The sequence below is a fragment of the Cydia amplana genome, chromosome 17 (genome assembly GCF_948474715.1).
Source record: "Cydia amplana chromosome 17, ilCydAmpl1.1, whole genome shotgun sequence".
NCBI lineage: Eukaryota > Metazoa > Arthropoda > Insecta > Lepidoptera > Tortricidae > Cydia > Cydia amplana.
In genome coordinates, this window is record NC_086085.1 from 12,559,304 (window position 1) to 12,584,779 (window position 25,476).

The 25,476-nt window shown below is 39.2% G+C and overlaps 2 protein-coding genes across 2 annotated transcripts in view; one reads left to right on the forward strand and one right to left on the reverse strand.

Annotated features, from left to right (window-relative positions):
• The first annotated feature begins 46 nt into the window (after positions 1 to 46).
• LOC134655820 (mitochondrial amidoxime-reducing component 1-like) lies at positions 47 to 17,454 on the forward strand. Its single transcript, XM_063511302.1, has 8 exons — positions 47 to 156; positions 8,597 to 8,819; positions 9,260 to 9,413; positions 10,015 to 10,109; positions 11,446 to 11,557; positions 15,185 to 15,393; positions 15,913 to 15,987; positions 17,316 to 17,454. The coding sequence occupies exons 1-8, from the start codon at positions 144 to 146 to the stop codon at positions 17,443 to 17,445; spliced, it is 1,011 nt and encodes a 336-aa protein (XP_063367372.1). The 5' UTR covers positions 47 to 143; the 3' UTR covers positions 17,446 to 17,454.
• Positions 17,455 to 20,067: 2,613 nt separating this feature from the next.
• Positions 20,068 to 25,476, reverse strand: part of LOC134655848 (DNA polymerase alpha subunit B) — a 29,866-nt gene continuing 24,457 nt past the window's right edge. The window contains exon 12 of the mRNA XM_063511339.1: positions 20,068 to 20,225. Coding sequence (XP_063367409.1) covers positions 20,094 to 20,225 — 132 coding nt within the window. The 3' untranslated portion in view covers positions 20,068 to 20,093. The remainder of the gene's footprint in view (positions 20,226 to 25,476) is intronic.

Consider the following 25,476-nt stretch of genomic DNA (forward strand, 5'->3'; position numbering starts at 1 on the left):
GACAGTTTTTGCTAGCGAATGTCCAAGTATGAACAAGTGTGAAGCCTCGTTAGTCGTGAGCGCGTAACAGCGCGCTACTGCCGCCTCGCATCTTGAATTTTAAAGTTGTTTTGTGTTATTTGTATTACAATCTAAGCGGCGGGATGTCTAGCTGCGGTAAGAATTATTACTTATTAATAATACTATTTGGAGAAGATCAAATTCTGGAGCTAGTCCTTAGATAATAATTTTTAAGAGCAATTTTATTAAACTTGGTTACTTGCGATATGAATTGCCGTACAAAGTGACCCGTTGTGACTTTTGAGTGTATTTTTAAACTAATGATTTTTTAAGTAAGTACCTACCTACTAACTTATAAAAAACCGGCCAAGTGCGAGTCGGACTCGCGCACGGAGGGTTCCGCACCATCAACAAAAAATAGAGCAAAAAATCGTGTTTGTTGTATGGGAGCTCCCGTAAATATTTATTTTATTTTTAGTATTTGTTGTTATAGCGGCAACAGAGATACATCATTTGTGAAAATTTCAACTGTCTAGCTATCGCGGTTCATGAGATACAGCCTGGTGACAGACGGACGGACGGACGGACAGCGAAGTCTAAAGCTTTGGATTCCTCCGAAAACGGTGCCGTCATATTACGGCCGCTATATAGCGTTGACTGACGTCACTAGAACGTTGTCTATGTAAACAAGATGGCGCGGTTTCCTAGACGGCGTTACGTTACGTTGATTGTCAACGTAACGTAAAGCTTTGGTTTCCTCCGATAGCGGTGCCGTCATATAGCGGCCGTCTCCATACTAAATAATACGGCTAAATATGGGTGTCGTAGTATTTGTATGGAGACGGCCGCTATATGACGGCACCGCTATCGGAGGAAACCAAAGCATAAGATGACGGCCGTCATGACCTTGTCGATAGTTTCGTGAACGTTTTATTAGATAGCGGTGACGCCATTTTGAATAAATGACACGAGATTTGAATAAATGATTCCGTACTACGATTATTTTCCTCTTCTGATGATATTTCATCCTCCAAGTAAATTATAGATGATCAAGCAAATCTTGTCAGTAGGAAAAGGCGCGAAATTCAAATTTTCTATGGGACGTTATCCCATCGCGCCTACATTTTTCAAATTTGCCGCTTTGACCTTGGTGGATGACGGTGTGTTATTGATGAGCCTGGCAGTGGTGGGTGGTGTGGTGGAAATTAAATAAAAGCTTCAGGAGTCTTCAGACATTAATATAATTAAATAATAGGAAATTACAGAACATACGTGTGGCTGAGTGTAGCGGAGTTATCGAAAGAGGGACCACAGACAATCTAGACAGCCCTTATAAACTAGTGTATCATAAACAATGTAGAAGGGTGGATAAAATAAAATAAGGAATTCCATTCAATGTCACTTCCCCTCACACTTCACATTATACAGAAATTAAGATTTGAACTATTAAATAAAAAAAAATTTTTAGACATCATTACTATTCTACATTTCTTAAGTTCAAATCATGCACAAAGTTAGAGTGTTTAAGACCTGAAAGACCTTTAGTTAGAATATCAGCTATCATTTTATCTGTAGGCAAATATTTAGTTGTTATGTTACATTTTCGAACTATATCTTTAACAAAGTGATACTTCAGATCTATGTGCTTTGTTTTCTTATGACAATACTCTCTTATTTCTAGAAGTCTCAACGCACTCTGGTTGTCGCTATAAAGTATACAACACGAATGTTTTTCAAAAATTTCATTCATGAAATTTCTGACAAAACAAAGTTCCCGGCAAGCGTCACCCAAAGCTAGGTATTCAGCTTCTGTACTACTAAGAGCTATACAACGTTGCTTACGCGACTCCCAGTTTACAGTTGAGTCACCTATTTTAATCACAAAACCACTATAAGATTTTCTATCACAATCATTAGCAAAATCAGCATCTGCGAACACTGAAATGTTAAAATTACCACTTTTAACAAATACAAGACAATAATCAATTGTCCCAGACAGATAACGCAATACTCTCTTAGCTGCTATCCAATGATCTTTAGTAAAACAGTTACAAAATTGACTCAACTGAGACAAAGCATATGAAATATCTGGCCTAGTACAAACAGATAAATACATGAGACACCCAATTAATTCTCTAAATGGATAAACATCTTCAGATAAACAGTCTTTATCATTTATGGGTCTCTCGAGTTTACAGTTAGCTGCCAATGGACTTGCAACACTCTTACAGTTTGACATATTAAATTTAGAAAGCAATTTCTTAATGTAATCCGATTGGGATAACTTTAATATCCCATTTTTTCTGTCTCTAGACACTGTAATACCTAAACAATTTCTCAAGTTTCCTAGCTGCTTAGAATCAAATTCTGACTGTAACAAATTACATAACAAGTCTTTCTCATTTTTATTATTCCAAAATATATAAAAATCATCAACATAAAGGGCTATCATTGTTAAGTTACCATTAGATTTCTTAGTATAAATACAAGGTTCACATTTGCTTTGCATGTAGCCATTATTTATCAAAACATTATTTACTTTGTTGTTCCAAACTCTACTTGCCTGTTTCAAACCATACAAACTTTTATTTAAAAGGCAAACTTTATTTTTATTACAGGTAAATCCTTTTGGCTGTTCCATATAAATCTTTTCAGCTAGGTCTCCATGAAGGAAAGCAGTAGTTACATCTATATGTTCAATTTCCATATCTAACTCATTTGCAATACAAAATAACAAACGCATAGTTGAATGTCGGACTACAGGTGCAAATGTCTCTTCATAATCAATACCTTGTTTTTGCGAGAAACCACGGGCTACCAAACGAGCTTTATACTTTACGTCCCTCGTATCTGAAAAATCATTTTTTAACTTAAAAACCCACTTACTTTTAACCACATTTTGGCCCGAGGGCCTATCTACAAGGGTCCATACATTGTTGGATAATAAAGAATTATATTCAGATTGCATGGCCGCTAGCCATTCCTCCCTATGGGGGCTAGACATTGCCTCCTCATAAGTTTGAGGTTCATTCAAAGTTTGAGATGAACTGACAAACATAGAAGAATCGGATAAATCATAATCAGTGTACCTTACTGGTTTATTGTTGCGTGTACTCCGTACGGGGCGTTCGCTTGCCGACGTAGGCTGCAGGTCGGTAGGCACACCTTCCCCTCGAACGTCACGCACGTCCCAGGATGAAGCCGATGATGATTGCTGACCACTCCAGCTGTCAGACACAGGCTCTGGCTCGAGCAGCGTGTCCTGCCCATCAGTGATGTGGGCATCGGGGGACGCTGATGGTGAGGGCTGGCCAGGCCCGCTGTCATCAGCAGCACTGCTCCATGATAGGTCCTTGTCTGAAATCATATCATTGCTTGCATTAGATTTATTATCCGTATTATTTTCTAAATTATTATTGTCCAACATGTCAAGATTTAAAATATTGTCATTTGACTGTGTTTTACACAAATTATTATTCAAAATTATATTGCTATCACTTAATTGTGTTTCACACAAATTATCATTTATTAAAACATTATTATCACCTGACTGTGTTATACACAAATCATTATTTCCTAAAACTATATCTCTTGACTGTGTTTTACACAAGTCAAATTGGACAACACCAGCGGGGACAGGTTTAGTATCTTTACCCAAATTAATAAATTCATTCTCAAAGAACACAACATTTCTAGATATAATGACTTTCTTGGGACTCAAGGGATCTAACAACTTATAACCTTTAGAATGATCAGCATAGCCGACAAAAATGCAATGTTTTGATCTAGAATCTAATTTGTCACGCTTGCTTTCATCTATTAACGACAATGCCTTACAGCCAAACACTCGCAAATGACTCAAATCAACTTTATTGCCCGACCACGCTTCCTCAGGTGCCTTACCGGGCACAGCATTTGTGGGTGACCTATTTTTTAAATAGATAGCAGTTGACACTGCTTCAGCCCAAAACTGCTTGCCGAGGCCTGACTCCTGGAGCATGCTTCGTGCCTTTTCAAGAAGAATGCGATTTTGAGATTCACTTACACCGTTTTGTTGTGGGCTGTAAGGTACAGTTGTTTCATGCACTATACCTGCTTTCTGCAAATAATCCCTAAACTTTTGACTAGAATACTCCCCGCCGTTGTCACTGCGAAGCCTCTTGATAACACAACCTGTTTGCTTTTCAACAGTAGCTTTAAATAATATAAATTTGGACATTACCTCAGATTTGTTTTTCATGAAGTATCCAACCACCCGTCTAGAATAGTCATCAGTGAAGGTGAGCAAATATCTTGATCCACCAAGACTGCATACAGGGAACGGACCGCACACGTCCGAGTGCACAAGCTCCAGGATCTGTTTGGCGCGCGTGGCTTCCCCTTTGGGAAAAGCCACCACTTTCTGCTTCCCCTCAGCGCATGACACACAGCTTTGCAGATCATGCTCTTGAAAAGCTAAGCCAGAAACCATCCCTCGGAGGGTGCACATACCTCTGTAGCTCAAGTGCCCGAGTCTCTTGTGTAGCACGTCCACAGGCACTTCCTTGGTCGACACATTCGCCACCTGTGAATCATAAGACACGCCTACCCCTTCACTATCCACACTATAGACCCCGTTAACTCCACTGGCACTAAGAAGGACAGTGCTTTCTCTCAAAACAAGGCATTTATCTTTTAAAAATTTTACACAAAGGGCCTTCTCACATAATTTACTAACACTTATTAAATTGGTTGAGAGCCCGGGTACAAACATAACATCTGTTAGAGTAACAGAACCTTGCTTGGTTTTGAAAAACACATCTCCCCTACCCTTACAAGTTAACCTTTGTCCATTTGCAACAGTTACACTTTCAGACAGATTCTTAAAGTTTATAAAGCTACCGAAATCTTTCCACATGTGGGAACTACACCCCGAATCAATTAACACTTGATTAACCTTAAATTGATTGTCCACACTTGTTGCCACTAACACCACGTGTTCGTCGTTTTTAGGTTTCTTCTTGTCGTTTCTAAGTTTAAAGCATTTTGACTTTATATGACCTAGCTTATTGCAGTAATGACATTTTCTTAGCTTATTCACACTTGATCGAACGGTAAGCGCTGCATCAGGAGACTCTTGACTGCCACGTCGATGCTCTTCCTGTAAAAGCCGGGTACGCACCAAATCGCTCGTGAGTTTTGCAGATATATTCGCCGACTCTAAGCTCGATACGACGATGTCGAAGTCCTGTGGCAAGCCACTCAGCAACATCTCTGCGACCTCCTCATCCTCTATGTTTTTACCAATATCGGCAAGTTGCTGCACTAACGTGGTAACTCCGTCTATATACGAGGTCATGTCTGAGAAATCAGCATATTGTGTGCGATGTAGCTGCCGTAACAACGATACCCTTCTATAGAAACCTTTATCTTCGAACACGCTGGCTAAGTTCTTCCAAGCCTCTTCCGCCGTCTTCGCATTGCGTACATATTGCAAGCATGCTGGTTTCACCGATAAGCAGATTCTTGCCAATGCTTTCTGGATTTTCGCTGCCTCCACTTCCGTGCCCAATAAACAGTTACTTAGCCCTTCTATGTTAAGCGCCATCTCCATATAGAATTTCCATGTTGACCAATTCGAGATACCTTCCAATTTGCTGAAGGAGTACAGCCGCAATTCTTCTGTCATTGCTGTTGCTATAAGCGGAGTTATCGAAAGAGGGACCACAGACAATCTAGACAGCCCTTATAAACTAGTGTATCATAAACAATGTAGAAGGGTGGATAAAATAAAATAAGGAATTCCATTCAATGTCAGTTATGACGCCGTGGTACTTTCCACATGTCGCCACCGTAAAGACGGCCGTCTTTTGCGGCCGCTATATGACGGCCGTCATATGACGGCACCGTTTTCGGAGGAATCCAAAGCTTTAGTAATAGGGTCCCGTTTTTTACCCTTTGGGTACGGAACCCTAAAAACTGCATGATAAGAAAGTTTCCTACCTGATGCTTACCTGGTTTGTTTTTGCTGTCTGTCTGACTGTAATAATATAGCGTGTGTTTAGCTAATCGGACGACTTCGTTGATTTCAATGAACATGAAGAATGTGTGTTTCAAATAATATGTGTTAGGCTTCGGTTCTGATCTGATGGAGACTGTTCGCAAAAGAGTCATAGCAGCCATTAAAAACCATTGAATAATTTTACGGTTTAGGCTCATTTGTTTTAAGGCACTCGCGCGACATGTTTCGGAGAGCCTAACAGTACGGTTACCATCAGTTTGTCACTGACATAAACGCCGTCGAGAACGTAATTTACTTTCTATACATCCCGTTTGCACTAATATGCGAGTGCGAGCGAGATGTATCTAGAAAGTAAAATTACGTTCTCACGGCGTTTATGTCAGTGACAAACTGATGGTAACAGTAGAGGTCTAGGTTAGTATGTCTCACAACAGTTTAAATTCGATTGAAAAACCATTTTGTATTTGCGAGACCGCAAGAAACCAGTACGGTACGACTTTTCCAATGGCGTTACTGCGTTATGCAAATATGCGCAGTGGGGCAGATTGTATAAAGTCCCAATTTATTAATAAATATTAAAATATCTAGGTAAGTATCGAAATGTTTCACAATAGTTTATTTTTACATTGTTTGCTTAATTAACATCAAACTTCTTATCTCATCTCGTGTTAATAAATATTCTGCCGCACCGCACAGTACCTTGCTCTAAACCCCAAGTCACACTGCGGGCCCCAGTAATATAGCTCACTTACACAGATTACACGGTCGTAGGCGGCAAAGTTAGTATCTACGTTTCATTGACCCAAAACAACTGCGATAAAAGGCAAGTAAACAGTTCATTACATCGGGAGCTCCTAAGGAAGACAAGACCTAACCACCTAACTAACCTAACCTGCGGGCTCAGCACGGTTCCATTTTTATCGACTATCACTATGCCCGTCACTTTCGCACTTACATACTTGTTAGAACGTGACAGGCATGGTGATAAACGATAAAAATGCGACCGTGCTACTAGGGCTGAGTACCTATATAAGGAAATATAAAACATCTTACTGAATTATGATGTACCTATCTTGACAATCAGAATAAATCTTCGGTCATTTTTGCTAAGCATACCGAAACATTACTGTACAATGTAACAGAATAAGTCATAGTTGACAATGTTAAAGTTATATATAAAAAAAAACTTTATATTACAAGATTTAATTCTCTAATATTACAAGATTACTTTATAGCGTACAATTGAGGAAAAAAATAATCATAATAATTTTCCTGTAGTTTTGTCCCCAGTTCGAAACAAACGCTTAGGCTTAAATTAAAATACATGCGATATAAACAGTCCGTTCGCAGGATTCAACGGTATTTAACCTAGTACACGTGTGATAGAAGCGAGTGTTTTGGGCAGACCTATTCTCCCCTCAGAGGTCTGGGGTGGCCAAGCTTAAGACGTGCCGTTTGTCTTAACCACAGCTAGGGTTTGCAATCCGGATCCGGAATGTATGAAATTATCCGGATCTGGATCCGGATCCGCGGATCTTCCCATACATTTCGGATCCGTCGTGCAAACCCTAACCACAGCGCAGCGGGAGTAGGAAGCTTCTCCTACGCGGAATTGACAGCTGGGCAACCTTAGGAAGCCATTGAGGGTGAGGGTGTACTGTTGAGGGGCGGCTCTTGTGGAGTGCTTGGCAGTCTTGGCACGCCGTAGAAGTCAACTAGCGTCGTTATTGTAGTCTTATTCCCTTCTGGGATGCAGTGGACGAGAAGTGTTGCTTCTGTTGCACAGCGGGACAGATACGTGTGGCGCTGTTTGCAACTAGTAAATGTTGAGTAGTAGATAGTTAATGTGAAATGGTCCTAATATTATCGAAATATGACGGATATTTTACCTGTAAGAGCTAGAACTATGTAATTTGAACTATTGTAAAAGCATACGTTTAAGGGAAATATCCAAATTCACTCATACTCAAGAAGGTACCTATACTCGTAGTAAGAGATGTAGTTTTTCACCCAAGTAGGTAATGTAAAGTTTAGACGACCGGGATTCGCGGCTTTAGCAATGCACGCTGTGTGACTAGGGTTTTATTGCGAGAGATAACTAATAGCTTTATTAAACAAACTGAAATAACTTTGTTTACACTTTGATATTAATTAACTGCCTTCATGCTGTTGATGACACTTTGTAATTACTTTATTTAACATCGAATTTAATTTATTCAGCTTCATACAAAATAAATGAAGCCAAATACTAGGTATGCTTGTGTGTATTACTAACTAGTAGGTGAACGGTAAATGGAAATACAGGTAATTAATAACAATATCTACTCGTGTCTACCCTTTTTTCGGTTGCATGAAGGTGGAGAGTCAGATTTGTAGGTGTAGACCAGACCTATCTAACTAGTCTTTCATTTTAAAGTCAGTCTGTTTCCCGCCGGGAGGCCCGGGAGGTACATTTGCCATTGAGATATCTTGGACATTTAACGGGTTGAAAGGACACAATAAGGAAATTAGGAAAGGAGGCTAGTAAAAAAAGGACAGTGCCTGAATATTAGGTTTTCAACTTGCCTTTCAATAAATACGTATGCCCCGTTCCAGCTCCATACACCACAGCGGCAGCCGTGACCGCCGGCGTGCTTGGCAGCGCGTACTGCGCCTACCACATCTACCAGCGCAGCAAGCCCCGAATACCCACCGAGTGGACACAAGTCGGCACGCTCCAGAACATATACACTTACCCAATCAAGTCATGCGGCCCTGTTGTACTCGAGACTGGCGAATGTTCGACGTTGGGCTTGAAAGACAGGTGGCTGAGAGACAGGTGAGCTGTTCCGACGCGTCGTTGCATACCACATAATCATTAGCCAAGATACCCAAGGATTGGTCGCATACGTCTACGCTTCACGCAAATTTCGATCACTATACATTTGTTTTCACAGGACAGGTCAAGCTAATGAATAACCAAGGCAATAGATCTGTGGCAATAGTAAAGTAGTTCTGGAGTAACACCTTTGGTGTTGCATACGTCCATAGGCTGCGGAGACTGCTTACCGTCAGGCGGGTCCTGGTGTTGCAGGCGTCCATAGGCTGCGGAGACTGTTAGCATAAGGCGGGTCGTATGCTTGTTTTCCACCGACATAGTATAAAAAATTGTTCTTACCGGGTCCCAAAGATTTCTTGATTTTCTTGCGACCATTTTTCATTTTCCGACCGCGATGCTCCAGCTCCAGCTCCAGTGACGTCATACTTGTATCCTTACAGAGTCCTGATGGTGATAGACGAGAAGGACAACTTCATCACAGCCCGAGTGTATCCAGAGTTGCTGCTGGTGTCGCCGTGTGTGCGCAGCTCCGTGCTCACCCTCACACACAAACAAGACCAGCAGGTGCCCCCCGTGCACGTCAACTTGGCAGAGGTGAGAAACACTTCCCAAAACGACCAAACGAATGATGCTCAAATCCAAGTTTGTTGCCGGTCCCATATGGGATACCCTCCTCCAATTGAGGGGGGATTTAAATCTTCTCGGGGCAGAGGTGTAAGGTTGGAGCCGGTGTAGCTTTATTTGACGTTCATAAGCGCATTGTAATTATGCCTACTTGAATAAACTATCTTTATCTTTAAGTTCTCAAAAAATGCGTCCAAAGACCCGACTACGCAGAATATGCCAAGAGCTAACGAAGCTTAATTAACTATACACACAGTGATGCATCTTCAAGTGTTACTTAAACAAGTGTAAGATTAAAATGTGTCACTAACGAAATTAATCCTTTGTTGGTCTTAAATAAATTTAATTTAATTTAAAAATTTAAACTCCTGAGTTAAGGGGCCCACTGATTAAATAAAACATTTGGTATCGGCCTGTCAGTTGTTCGGAACAGTCAACTTTTTGTTCTAACTGACAGGCCGATACGGTCCGGCGGACTGTTAATCAGTGACCATTTAGAGTAATCATAGCTTCAGTGTGATACCCTAACCAGAACTTTTAACTTTAAAACTTGTATGTGTTTAATTGGCAGGTGATCGCGCTACAGAAGCCAATGGAAGCCAAGGTGTGGGGCGTGCCAGTGCCTGTCTTTGATTGCGGCAAGGAGGTCTCGGAATGGTTTAACAAGTACGTATCTACTTACACAGAGATGTGACTTATTTGAAATACTTGTATTTAAAATGCAAATACAAAATGCAAAATACCTATTTTGTATTTTGTATTTAAATACCTTTTGAAGAAAACTATTTTGTATTTTATTTGAAATAGTTTTTGGGACCTATTTTCTATTTTCAAAATACAAAATACTTTATAGTAGGTAATGTATGTTACAATCTCTTCTGATCTTACAATCCTGGCAACTCTCTCATTCTTTTAACACGGAACTGTTGAATCTGTTTAGTAACGTCGCACATGATCACAAGCGTAGCGAGTGGTTAAAAAAGTGGAATCTTGAGTGTTACGAGGGTTTCAAGGTACGAGAGGAGAACAAACTTTTCTGCCCTGATGAAACACAAACGAGACGTTTTTATCACACTAACGAGAGGCATTATACCAGCTGTAAAACATTACAAATCTAAATTAATGCTTTTAAAAATTGTCCGTTATAAACCATCATCCATCCATCCTTCCGGTTAATATGAGCAAACAACTAGAAATTTGCACTTTAGATAGAGGACTGATTGACACACTGTTTTCAAAGAATAAAGAGAGTATTTTCAATTCGGATATTCTGAGTAATAATACTTTTTAATTCAGACTAGGTATTCACTATTCAGAGTACCTTTTATCGCAAAGTATTTGTATTTTTAAAAAGTATTTTGAAAATACCTATTTCGTATTTTGTATTTTAAATACAAATTCAAAAACTATTTTGTATTTTGTATTTGAAATAGTATATCAAGGAAGTATTTGTATTTTGTATTTAAATACTTTTTATAAAGTATTTTTCACATCTCTGTACTTACACTAAGGCCTGAGTGAACGCTCGAAGCGGAGCGTTCGGCGGGGCGTGCAGCGTGGCGTCGGGCTCACAAGTAATTTGAGCAGCGTGCACTAAGGCCGCTTCTATACGTTTGCATTTGTTTAACATGCACGCCGCACGCCCCGCCCCGCTGCACGCCCAACTCGAGCGTCCACTCAGGCCTTACACTTAGGTCCTGTTATGTTACTCCTGTCACAGTTATATAATAGGGCAGTTATAATTATACTTTTGACGATCTGAGATGTAACTACGTACCTAATTCTTAAAAGGAAAGTAAGATTTCGATAAAAGCTAATATCAAAATTCAAGAAACATGTTTCAATTAATTTTGATTTAATTTAATTTGCTTCAAATGTTACCAAACTGCTGCTGATGCCGGATTTTCAAGCGTAAGCGCAGTATGCACCTAAATATTTATACGGAAATTACCTAATTTTCTAACTACCTACTCACGAGACTGTATTACTGTTAAATTTGCAGACTTTTGTGCCGTCCATCCAGTAGTTTCCGCCTAGCGTACTACGCCACCCAGCAGCCTCGGCTACTGAGGGGCAACACCAACAAAATCTACAAGTTTACTAAGAATGATACGGTGAGCTTACTTATAATATTACCATATAGTTTGGATACGTCATTACCAAACTTAAATGGAGCTAGGCGGGACATGTTGCCAGGCAGAGTGATGGCAGGTGGGCCAAAAAGTTTACGGAGCGGTGGCCGCTTACAGACGACAGGAGTGCCTGGCGTCCGTTGGGTCGTTGGGTGAATGATATTCGGAAGATTGCGGGTCACTTCACTTCTAGATGAGATTGGCTCAGGACCGGGATAAGTGGCGTACTCGAAGAGAAGCCATGCTCAGCAGTGGGCGATAAAAGGCTGATATGATGATATAGGTTCGTGGGGAACAAAAAACTATAAACGAGTGCAAAATAGCGCATAGCGCTCCACAATGCAGTTATAAACTATACAGGGTGGATTTTCTTTTTGGGTCAGTGAGGGCAGCTATCAGATCCCGTGCTGCTACGAGAAAACGGTCTTAGAAAACCTTCCCTCGATTTCAAATTAATGAAGATTGGCTTTTACAGATTTTGGAAAAAACATACAGGGTGCGAGAAAAATGCCAATCGATTCCAATCCTATCCAGTATCAATAGTTCCTTTGGGGTCAACTTACGGTTATGTACTAAAAAGCCACAAATTAAAGAAAACTTTTTCCATACATTTACTATGGAGAAAACGTGAAATTTAATTCACAGTTTTCTATCTGGCCAATCAGTCCTGTTACATTTAAGAACCATAATACTGTATGAAGACATTGCTGTAGGACTCATGGGCGAGGTAGAAAATTGTGAATAAAATTTCACATTTTCTCCATAGTAAATGTATGGAGAAAGTTTTTATTAATTTGTGGCTTTTTAGTACATTACCGTAAGTTGACCCCTAGGAAACCATTGATACTGGATAGGAATGGAATCGATTGGCATACAAAAATAGCATGTGAAAAATAAAAGTTTTCATTTTCATACAAATTGTATGGGAAAAGTTTTCCTCGATTTGTGGCTTTTCTAGCCGGAAAATTTTTTTTGCTTCCATACAAGCTTTTGATTTTCAATAGGAATGGGATCGATTGGCATCAAAAAAAAAGTTTGTCAAAAATGACCTTTTTCTCGCATCCTGTATGTTTTTTCCAAAATCTGTAAAAGCCAATCTTCATTAATTTGAAATCGAGGGAAGGTCTTCTAAGACCGTTTTCTCGTAGCAGCACGGGATCTGGTAGCTGCCCTCACTGACCCAAAAAGAAAATCCACCCTGTATCATTATACATACATATGTTCATTAACAGGGACACCATCTGATAAAGCTAAAACAGTCCGTTTTTAAACCTATCTATGTATAATATTTATTTGCGCAAGAAGAGAGCAAAGTAGATTTTTACTCCGAGTGCTGATTTTGAGTACCGAATGGAATAGAAATTCGCAAATTGCGCAGATCTTTCTCTTTTACTTCAATGAAGCCATAGAATACCGCCTATAGAAACCTAATATTGGTCATTTTGTTCGCGACGCAACTCACCAAACTGTGAGGTGCGGGAGGGGTACTCACGGCGTTGCGATTGGTCGTTTCAAATATGGCGCGATGTCACGTGTCAGCGTAGGGATGGGACACGTTCATTACGGACAGTGGTACAGTGGTACAGTAATTTATTGTGGTAAAATTGTTATCATTTAGTTTAGGTACTTAAAGTAAACTTATTTAAGAGTATTATTGACTAATAATATTTTAGCAATTTAAAAATGTAGGTAAAACCTAAAAATTTTACAATTTTTTTTTTTTTTTTTAAAGTTGTTCCCGCATCTTGCATTTTAAACTTTAGATCTTTATATTATTTCCACTTAAAATCGCGATCTCTTTCAATCCTAATACGAGCAAAATTTGTCACCGAAAGTTCATACAATTTACTTTCCGTTTTGTTACGGTCATTATAGAGTGTTCTATTAAAAACATAATGAAATAGGCCAAAAAAATTGGGTGCATTGTTTTTTTCTCAGTAAAAATGGAAATGGTTTGTTATTCTGAGTAGTGTCGCGGGTTCGAAACCCGGCTCGTACCAATGAGTTTTTTGGAACTTAGGTACGAAATATCATTAGATATTTACTAGTCGCTTTTCGGTAAAGGAAACATCGTGAGGAAACCGGACTAATCCCAATAAGGTCTAGTGTACCCTCTGGGTTGGAAGGTCAGATAGCAGAAGCTTTCGTAAAAACTAGAGCCTACGCCAATTCTCGGGACTAGTTGCCAAGCGGACCCTAGGTGGGTATCATGGGTATGAGCCGTGGCAAAAGCCGAAACAACGCGGGGAAGATGATGACGTATGTCTATCACAAACCAAAACCGAGTTCCCTCGCACTTCTTTGAAGTTCATCAGCGGGTCCATCTCGTGACATGAGACCTAACTTCTCTCCTAGAGGATTCTAAAAAACCCACACAACATATGCCTATCACAAACCAACACCGAGTTCCCTCGCACTTCATTGAAGTTCATCATCAGGCCCATCTCGTGACATGAGACCTAACTGCTCCCCTAGAGGATTCTAAAAAATCCACACAAAATATGCCTATAACAACCCAACACCGAGTTCCCTCGCACTTCTTTGAAGTTCATCATCAGGCCCATCTCGTGACATGAGACCTAGCTGCTCCCCTAGAGGATTCTAAAACACCCACATAACATATACCTATCACAAACCAACACCGAGTTCCCTCGCACTTCTTTGAAGTTCATCATCAGGCCCATCTCGTGACATGAGACCTAACTGCTCCCCTAGAGGATTCTAAAAAACCCACACAACATATGCCTATCACAAACCAACACCTAGTTCCCTCGCACTTCTTTGAAGTTCATCATGAGGCCCATCTGGTGACATGAGACCTAACTGCGCACCTACGCGATTCTAAAAAAACTCACCCATTTCTTATTTTAAAATTAGAACTCTATAATGATTATACTACTAGCAAAAAACGAAAATACGTATACCTACTTAATATTTAAGATATACTACCATTATATTAAAACTACAGATTAATTACATTATTATATTCAATTAAAAGTAAAAGAGAATCACAGTTTTGTTTTATATTTCTTAAAATGGTACAATACGGTACGAACGAAGGCACGAAGTTCGCGCAACTGACGAAACCATCATCGTCGCATCCCTAGTCGTAATGTGAAAGGGATAGCACATTGCATTTTCAAGTTGACGAAAAGGGACGGACATACTTCGCCCTGAGCTTATTGACCACTATAAAATGAACCCCGCGGACAAGAAACAATTTTCAACGAAATAATGAATTTGACTTTCCCGTCGAAGGTAATTCCATCTGTTTTGTAAGTAGAAGTCTAAGATGACTTGCCACACCATATTACGCTGCAATATCCCATGATTTCCTCAAGAATTCAATAGTTTACGATTTATTTTCTTAGACACGTGCACACTGCTAACAGGTCGTAAGCTTGGTCGCTACTGATCGGAGCGGCGCGCGTGCGATATTATATTTGACCTATGCACCATACGGGTGATGACCGCGAGTCGTCCTATAAGCTCTGTCTATAGGGGTTGGTCTGTGAATGAAGCGTAATTAGAGTGACAGAGAAATTGCCAGCTACGATTTTCGCGGTTATAACCCAGCCCAGGATTTAAACAGCCTAATATATTTTCCAGGGCGCGCTCCCAGACGAAACTCCGTTCAACTTGATAAACGAGGCATCAGTAGAGGACCTGAACACGCGCCTGCAGGTCACGGACCGCGTGTCTCACCGCTGTTTCCGTCCTAACTTCATACTGCAGGGGCCGCCGCCGTATGCTGAAGACAACTGGAAGTTCCTCAAGATAGGAAACGTAGTGTTTGAGATCTTGAAGCCGTGCACCAGGTAATGACAGGCCACTTAGAGATTTTGTTCATTCGTTCATTTTTTTTTTAATGTTGGCTTCAGTCCAGTGGAGCAATTTCGCCAGTATCAAGGTCGTAAGAGCAAGGTAATACGATTGACTACGGTTAGTGCAAGACAGTGTACGGTGATTTTATTCGCTCTTGTAAAGCGATAGCGGACTTTACAAGAAGCACATGGACTACCGGCCATCGACTCCAAGAGTTTTAGTTATTCGATCAGGGCTATAACCAGGGCATTTTTCTCTGTCACTCTAATTACGGCTTCATTGGAGTAAAAGAGAAAGATACCTGCAATTTGCGAATTTCGGTTTTCGCGGTAGCCCCTCTGGTTCCAATATATACTGATCTGTCAGTGTCAAAAGTGACATTGACATTTCTTCAAACCTTCCTTCATATCGGAAACAGATCGAATTAGCCTATGAGACTGGCGATTCACGTTCACACCGCGATCTGCGTCTCACAGATTTAAATGAAAAAAATAAAACATTTTATTTTTCAGATGCGTACTGACAACTATTGACCCAGAGACGGGCGTTCGTAATGCGAATACTGAGCCCTTGGAAACCTTAAAAAGGTAGAAGCAGTGTTAATTTAATAATTAAAATGTGACCTCATCTATGAAAAGGGACCTTATTGTCGATGGCGCTTACGCCATTATTAACGATGCTCCGATAGTACCTAATACAATGTCGCGTAACGTTGTGCGGCGTAAGCGCCATCGACAATAAGGTCCCTTTTCATAGATAATGCCCCAAATATTAAATTACAAAACACAGAACAACTATAAGAACAACACACAACAAGAACAACAACACAACAATTATAAGAAGACTAAATATTTGTACACCTATATGGTAGATCACAGAGTACTGTATCAACTCACTGTCATCTGTATATAACCTGTGTTTCACAATAGTACATTATTGTCGAGGTTCGGAAGTAGCTACTTGCTGGCTGAGGATTCGTTTTAAACGGACGACCTTGGAGTCCGTTTAATTGAATCCGAAGCCAGCAAGTAACCTTCCAGCCGAGTCATATATAGTGCTTTTCTCAAAAATGGTGCAAGAAATATAAATATTTTACAGAACTTACAGAAGCAACGTTCTAATTTTCACAGAAAAATACAACCGTTAAAAAAATTTGCTTGCCGCCTTTAAAAAAAAAAAAGAAGTGTATTTTTCTGCTGAAAATACGCCAACCTATTTGAGACACCTAAATAGTCGCGGTACCAACATTTAGCCTGTAACAGACGATCGCACCGCACCGCGACCTTGGAGCGTCGCACCCATAAGTGAGAGCGAGGAACAGATATCTTTCTCCCTCTCACTTATGGGTGAAACAGATATCTCTTTCTCGCTCTCACTTATGGGTGAAACAGATATCTCTTTCTCGCTCTCACTTATGGGTGCGACGCTCCAAGGTCGCGGTGCGGTGCGATAGTCTGTTATAGGCTTTATAATAATAAGTGCTGATCATCTGTTTGGCTGTTTAAGGGACCTATGCCTTCATTTGATATGGCCATTTAAAGTTTTAAAAAGTTTGGAACTCGTTAAATAATGGAATTTGTATGCGACATTGCAGTCCCGAAATCGAGACTGCAATGTTTTTAACTTTTTAATTTTTTGAATGACCATAAACTACGCACTTCGCGACCTATTTTTTAACCGGCAACGTCGACTTTGCCGTCCATTTTTGAGAAAATAAATATTACTTACTTACAGTTCAAAAGTACGTCTCTTAGTCATCCGTCACGTACCTAAATACAACAATAGAATTGCCTTAAAAAGTTGTGATTATATTTTTTTACCTTACACCCTTATCTAACTAGTGTTCGACCTTATCTCGTGACCATAAGTATTACGAGAAGTCAACTGTAACTTGTAATAAATCCTTACTTCCCAGCTACCGTCAAATCGAGGACCCGGAAGTGCGCCGCTCGGCCGGCAACTCCCCGCGCATGGGGTTGCAGATGACGCTGCGCTCGCCGCCCGGGGAGTGGGTCAAACTGAACGATCCCATCTACGTCGCGTGAATGTAGTCGTACAGATCAGCTGGCACGAATGGAATGAATGAGTGAATGGAAATATTTATGTGTGTATCAGTTTACAACCAATACAATAGGGTATTATACTGTATTTAAAATAATTTATTTTTCACAATGCATGAAATAAAGCACCAGATAATTATTAGAAAAACACAGATAGGAGTTATTTTTAAACACAAGTTCTATTTAATAAATCGGATAGAAATATAAAAAGTAGGTGAGTTGACCGTGACGTCACTGTGTAATGTTTCATATACATTCCATATTAGCAAATCGTTTATACAGTTCTAAAGAAGAAACTGACTAGTAGAAAAATACCCTATTCTGGCCGATACATGTGTCAGTCACACAATGACAGACATAATTCGTTTCGTTTATTCCATTCGTGCTAGCTTTCCTGAATAGACCTGTACGCGGGAACGCCTGTTTATTGCCTTAAAGTTAAGTTTAAGTTATCGGTGTAGGCCAGGTGGCAGATCCAACATGCATGATTCCTTAATGTCATTTGAGAGATTTGAATGAAATGAAGTTATTATTTTGGAGTTGATGGATGGTAACTTTTTGACAAAATACAAGTTTTATTGACTTCCTTACTGTCCAACTGCTGATTAAACGCATCTCTTTTTTCTACTAGTCTCTTGTACCAGTTGGTTTCATTTCCTACCATTTTTATATGAAATCTTTTTTTAATTTATCGATTATTTTAGCAGATGTTTAAGTACTGGAGTTTTTTTTGTAAGTATGTATCTGATTTAATTATTGAATTGTTTATTTTGTATTTTTTATGAATATTAAACGTTTATAATGACTACAAGCTGGAGTTGGATTTAAATGAATTAGGTTTTTATCCTGAACAAGCATCTTTTCCCTTCGGCCGTGTACGTAACCGACCTTTCGTAACTGGTAACGAAGGAAGAAAAAATGATCTTTGTACGATACTGGTTTCGAATAAAGATTATTTTTTCTTCGTACGTAACCATAGTTACGAGAGAAGACATTTTCTATTTGAAATTACGAAAAAAGACTATCTATTCCTCATACGTAACTGAGTCAAAATGTTTTAATCATCATTGAGCGTAGGTAACATACTGATATGAAACCTCTTCAAACTCGAGAAGGTTCCATTGTGGTTGCATTCGATGCACATGGTCCAGCATAAGCGTTTTTGCTTTAGCAGCGCAAAGAGGCTGATGGGCAGCTGAGAAATCTCAAGCACCCTCTCGTTCGTGACCCTATCCTTCCAGTATATGCCCAAAATGTTCCGGGTAAATATGTGCTACGCAACGTATAAATATTCATATTTTATTCTTCGACACATGCCTGTAAATGGCAAAGTAGAATGTTTATAATAGATTTTATTTTACTTCATTGGTTTTGTTGTTGGACTAGAGAGCCCTTACTTATGTTTAATGGTTCACTTAGGTATCCTAAAAATTAAACTAGAAAATAATATGTATTGTTTCTTTTATTTATTCTATTTCTAAATTTAACACTAATAAACAAATTTATAATAATAATAATAATTTCATAATATTGACAATGTCTTGTACATGTTCTGTTTCAAAATTTACACGTACTGGTTGTACAGTCGAGTACAAAGATATGTATACGCCTGGAAGTTACAAAATTATGTATCCATTTAAGTTTGTAGCCATATTTGGTTACTATAATATATGTCCAAATAAGGTGACAGTGCCGAGTATACGCCCAATGTTACAAATTTATGTATACACTAACACGTAAACAATAATGTGCACGTATTGATGCATGTTTATATCGCTCGCTTAGTCTAGGCGAAGGATCGTATTAAGAAAATTAATTCTTACTATGTAACTGGTTACGAACCACCTTCGAAAGATGGTGACTGATTACGTACGAGGAAAAAATAATCTTTATTCGAAACCAGTATCGTACAAAGATAATTTTTTCTTCCTTCGTTACCAGTTACGAAAGGTCGGTTACGTACACGGCCGAAGAGCATCTTTTTCGGTAAGTGACTACAACGATTACTGTATAAAAGTTTATTTCGGAGGATGCTATTATTAAATCTTTATTGAATAAAATACCTCACCGTACAAATAGCGGACTTAATGCTAATATGCATTTTCTACTAGGCAACCTTACGAAAAAGCAATTAAGGGTTGTGCTACTTTACTAGGTACCTTCTTTGTTCATAAAGTATGAAATTGCCAAGTCTGAAGATTTTGGAGACAAGACTAATAGTGACTATGCAATGTTCTGCCACCAGAGAGCAGCGCCAGCACATATTGTAAACCATAGAGTAACTTATACATTTTTTTTAAATATTTTTTTGAGAATTTTTCACTATGACATTCATGCATCAAGGCGGTTTGTTTACGTACAACGAAAAGCGAAAAATCCTAATTTCGTTATCTGCCTCTTTATCGCTCGATTATGGAAGAGTGATTTCGATTTTCACGTTTCGCGGTAGGCCCTAGGATGCTAGTGGCGCCCCTACGCAGAGAGCGCAATTTAATAATGTGTAAAAATCGTGAAAGTTTAAATCAGTGTTTTTCGTAATATTTTCTATTCTGAAGACTTTTCTAGCTAACTACGGACAGAGTTAGAAAAAAACAATGCATTGTACTCACAGAATGTTTTATTACGTAATGATATCATATTCGCACCACCTGCGCCGCGACTTTCCTCGAGTCTCCGTCCACTTTGACTAGGAGACGCGCGAAGGTGCCGCCGCCCGTGCCTTTGGTGAGCCGTTCGGGGTTCACCACCATTGTGCCGTTCACCTCCTAGAAATTCAAGTAGGAATATTAAATCTCAATTTTCTGGTGCGCTCTGGGGCACGTTTCTCAAAAGCTTGTAACTTGTAATACAAGCGGATGTCACTTTTTGACAGCTTTTGTCAGAAAGGAACTTCCACTTGTATTACAAGTTACAAGCTTTTGAGAAACGGGCCCGTGCTCGCAACTGGTCCAAGCTTGGAGGATAATAATAATAACCAAACGGAGACGCCTTGTCTGTAATTTTCTGTACAAAACAGTCTGCGATTTTTGCGGGGAGGGGCACGTCAAATGTATACGTAACGTAAAAATAGCCATGTCACATAAACGTCAGTCCATACATTGTGTATGACCATTGGCCGCCTATTTTTGACAGAGGGGAACGCCTGTTAATGGCTACTCCGTTTGGTTATATCCTCTAAGGGTCCAAGCGGTAATTGAGGTACAGTTCGGAGAACAGCAGTACAGAAAAAAAAGGGCGGGAAACTTCGACCTGTGCGCGCGTATTTTTTTCTCCTTTATACAATTTTAAATATTTTTAGTAGTAATAGTGGTCACCGCAGTGTAAATAGTTTGTAAATATCATTGGTAGTTAGTTTATTATATTTTGTATATATTTATTCATTATCTAGGTAAGTGTTTAATACATTTTTCACCGCCATGGGCGGTGATGACGACGAGCCTCACGACCCAGGAGGTGGTCCTCCGGTTTCCCACACTGTTACAATCGATAATAATGAAAATTCTGATAATGAAATTGATATGAAAGAGTATCACAGCGTGGATACAGATAGTTCTGTATCTTCTGAGGTGAGAAAACGAAAGACCGCATCCAGGAGGATATGTCGTCACTGTAATAAAAAAAAGCGACATAACAAGGACAAAAATAGGGATAAAGAATCCATTACAGATGATTGCAATTGTCAAACTTGCTCAAACAACTCCGATACAAAGTCACAATTTCAAGCACCACTCTCAGCCTCAGCTTTTACTCCGGCTCTAGCTCCTGCTCCGGCTCCAGCTGCGGCCCCAGCTGCAGCCCCAGCTGCGGCCCCAGCTGCAGCCCCAGCTGGCTCAGTGAATACCACCTCTCAGCTCAGAGACATGTCCAGGAAGCAATATATACAAACTGATTCTTCGCCGTATGTAGTACATGTCCAGAAACAACAAGAATCTCCCAATGATGGCACTTCTATTCATTCAATTGCTTTTGGCAACTTTTTGAAACGGCACAATTTTAGGAACATTGTTAATGGTAGTGTCAAACGTATAGGCCGCAATAGAGTCGCTCTATCATTCTCAAAGTATGAGGATGCCAACCATTTTCTAAAAGACACTCGACTGACTGACAACAAATATAAGGCGTTTATTCCAAGTTTTAACGTTATCAGAATGGGTGTTGTTAAAGGCATACCAACTGAAATGTCTTTAGAGGAGGTCAAAGAAAACATCAGTGTCCCAGTAGGTTGTGGTGAAGTTTTAAAAGTAAGGAGAATTAATTATAAAGTGATTGTGGATGGTTCTCCGGTCTGGAAGCCATCACAAACAGTTGTTATAACGTTTGATGGCCAAGTTCTTCCAAAACGCATATTTATGTTTTATAACGCTCTACCAGTAGACTTATACATCTATCCAACGATCCAATGTTACTCTTGTTCTCGCTTTGGTCACACGCAGGGACAATGTAGATCTAAACCGAGGTGTTACAAGTGTGGAGAGGGTCATACTGGCTCCACATGCACTATTGAAGAAGATTGTGCATCTTGTTGCTTATGTTCCGGTGTTCATTTTGCCACTAATAAGTCTCGCTGTCCAGAGTATGAGCGCCAGAAAAATATTAAGCTATCTATGGCACAAAGTGCTATATCTTATACAGAGGCCTCTAAACTGCACCCTCCTGTAACAAAACCATATGCAGATGTGGTCATGTCCACTCCAACATCTCTCCCGTCTCAGCATAATAGAAATAATAATAACTTAGGTACAACTACTCACTCATATAAAAAAACAGTCTTTCTGAAACCTCGCAGCTTGCCAAAATCCCAGAAAGGTTTTGACACTGCCTCACATTACAATTTATCTAAAGACTATAACATGCCATCCCCCTCTGGGAATGGTTGTGCCATTGTGCAACAATTTAACAATAAAACTACCAATGACCTCATATTAGAACTTATTCAACTGTTAAGTATTAATTTACACAAAAACCATTCAGAACCGTCCAACGCTGCACATATTACTAGTCCTCATGTTTCCTCCAATAATGGCCAACAATTCCAAAATTCTTCAATGGAATTGTCGCAGCATTAACAATAAAAAAAGCGATTTAATCCATTTAATTAAGAAGTATGACCCTTTTGTTATTACCCTATCTGAAACATGGCTCAGGTCTGAGTCATGTTTCAAAATTCCTGGCTATGCATGCCTCCGCGAAGACAGGTCGGATGGGCATGGTGGTGTAGCCATCCTGGTAAAAAAATCATATCATTTCTCTCATGTTCCATTAGCACCTCATAATAATGAATTTTCCATAATCTCAGCTCTTGTAGATAACATTTGTATAGTTTCAGTGTACATACCTCATCCCTCGCTTACCATACTTAGTGAAGTAAGAAACATTATATCATCTCTTCCTACTCCATGTTTAATATTAGGAGATTTTAATTGCCATCACCCAGCTTGGGGGTGTTTCAATTCAAGTACTTTAGGCGAGGAAATAATAGACATAGTTGATTATTATAATTTATGTATATTGAATTCTGGTGTTCCTACGCGTCGGTCTGCTCCCAATGAGAATCCTAGTGCATTAGATTTATCAATTTGTAGCTCTTCCATATCACACTCCTTACTGTGGGAGGTACTTCCACTTTCCTATGGCAGTGATCATTTTCCAATTCTCATTTCTTTTCCTATTAAAAACAGACCATTACATAAAAGATCTCCACTTTTAGCATATAAACTTCAAAATGCAGATTGGGATAAGTTTCGCAAACATATGGATGAGAGGTTGGGAGAATTACCCGATGTATCTCGTGAAAATTTGTTTAAAACTTCTGATGCTTTTGCTAAGTTTATAATTAATATAGCTGATGAAGTATTTCCTCGTAAGAAGTCCTCTAAATTCAATATTCCGAGCCCTCCATGTTGGGATTCTGAATGTTCAGAAGCTGTTAAAAAGAGAAAACAGTGTGAGTTAATGTATAATAATAGTATGAGCGAAGAGAACTTTAATTCCTTATTAGTTACTTTAAAAGAAACAAAACAGTTTTTGAAGAAAAAGAAAGTTGACAGTTGGAGATCCTTTTGTGCATCTTTAAGTCCTAGCACTCACCCCTCAGAAGTTTGGAGGAAGGTTAGAATGTTTAGAGGAGCTTTTGTAGAAAATAACGCCATCAATCTTGATCCTCCAGTAGCCGAGAAATTTTTAGATAAATTAGCTCCTTCATTTGTCCCATTCCCTGTGTGTCCTGAACTGGCTTCCTCGCCCAATATTGATAATGATAACGTGCAGCCTTTTAACAGTCCATTTTCGTTTTTAGAGCTAAAGAATGTCTTATCATATGTTATTGATTCTGCACCAGGATGCGACGGTATTCCATATTCATTTTTGAAACATTCTAGTGACAACGTTATAGGTTACTTTCTTAATATTATCAACGGGATTTTTATGACAGGTGACATTCCACCAAATTGGAAAATACAGTTGGTGTTACCCTTTCTCAAACCGAATAAACCCCGTTATGATCCAAATTCGTATCGTCCAATTGCGTTATCTTCTGTTTTAATTAAGATTTTAGAACATTTAGTTAAAAATAGGTTAGAGTGGTTTATTGAGAGTAAAAAATTATTACCCGATATTCAATATGGTTTTCGCAAAAGCAGAAGCACTTTAGACTGTGTGGGTTTGTTAGTTTCTGATATCCTTTTAGCCTTCTCGAAACGGGAATATGTCGTAGCTTGTTTTATAGACATCAATTCGGCCTATGATAATGTAAATATATCAATTCTTGTAAATAAGTTGTTCCTCTTGGGAGTTCCTGAACGCTTGTGTAATATTATTGCTGCTATGTTTTATGAACGGACGATTAGGTTAGATTTAGATGATAAAGTATTTCACAGGACAGTTTGGAAAGGACTACCACAGGGTTCTGTTCTTAGCCCTTTACTTTTTAATGTATATACATACGACCTTAGTTCCAATTTGCCAGATTATATATCAATTTTACAATATGCCGATGACATAGTGCTCTACTCAAGAAATAAATCCGTACAAAAGGCCTGTGAACTCATAAATGCTAGTTTGAATGAACTAAATGTATATTTAAATAATAATGGGTTAGACCTTTCAGTCCCGAAAACCTCAGCAATTATATTTTCTCCCAGGAAAAAAACTGTTAATGAAAGTTTATCCTATGGTGGAACTACAATCTCCTTTCGTCAAGAAGTCAAGTATTTAGGAATGGTTTTGGACTACAATTTGTCAGCCAAGGGTCATTGTAATTATGTTAAAGGTAGATGTGAACGCTCATTAAACATATTGAGATGCTTGGCTGGTGTATGGTGGGGCAGCCATCCTTTCTATTTGAAGCTTATTTATAATGCAGTAATAAGAAGCGTTGTTGATTACGGTTCTTTTCTTTTAACTCCGGGTACAGAAGATGCCATTAAAGTATTCAATGTCATACAGAATAAGTCACTAAGGACAATCCTTGGTGCTATGCGAACCAGTCCGGCTAATGCCATGCAAGTGGAGTGTGTTGACCCACCTGCGCATTTGAGACGTCAATTTTTATCCGACAGATTCATTTTTAGGACTATGCCATTTTCGGTTCATCCTCTTATCACAAAATTATCGACTCTTTATGATCATATGCAGTCATCTCCATATTGGCGTAATAGAACTCCTCCTTGTATAATTAATAGTTACCTTAAATTTTTGGCTCTATCTTCTCCTACTGTCAGACATATTAACCTTCCTATATACGAGAAAGACTTTGACTCTTTGATTATTTCTCCACAAGTTTTTCTAGACTCCAATATTTCTAAGGATATAATAACTGCTCAACCTGTATTTAACAACTTAGTGGGCGAATATTGGTCTGGTTGGCATTACATATACACAGATGCATCAAAACTTGCTACAAATAGTTGTGTTGGGGTTGGTGTATTTCATCACCAGTATAATGTTGTACAAAAAATTAAACTCCCTCCAGAATCTTCGGTATTTACCGGAGAACTATTTGGTATTTATAAAGCTGTT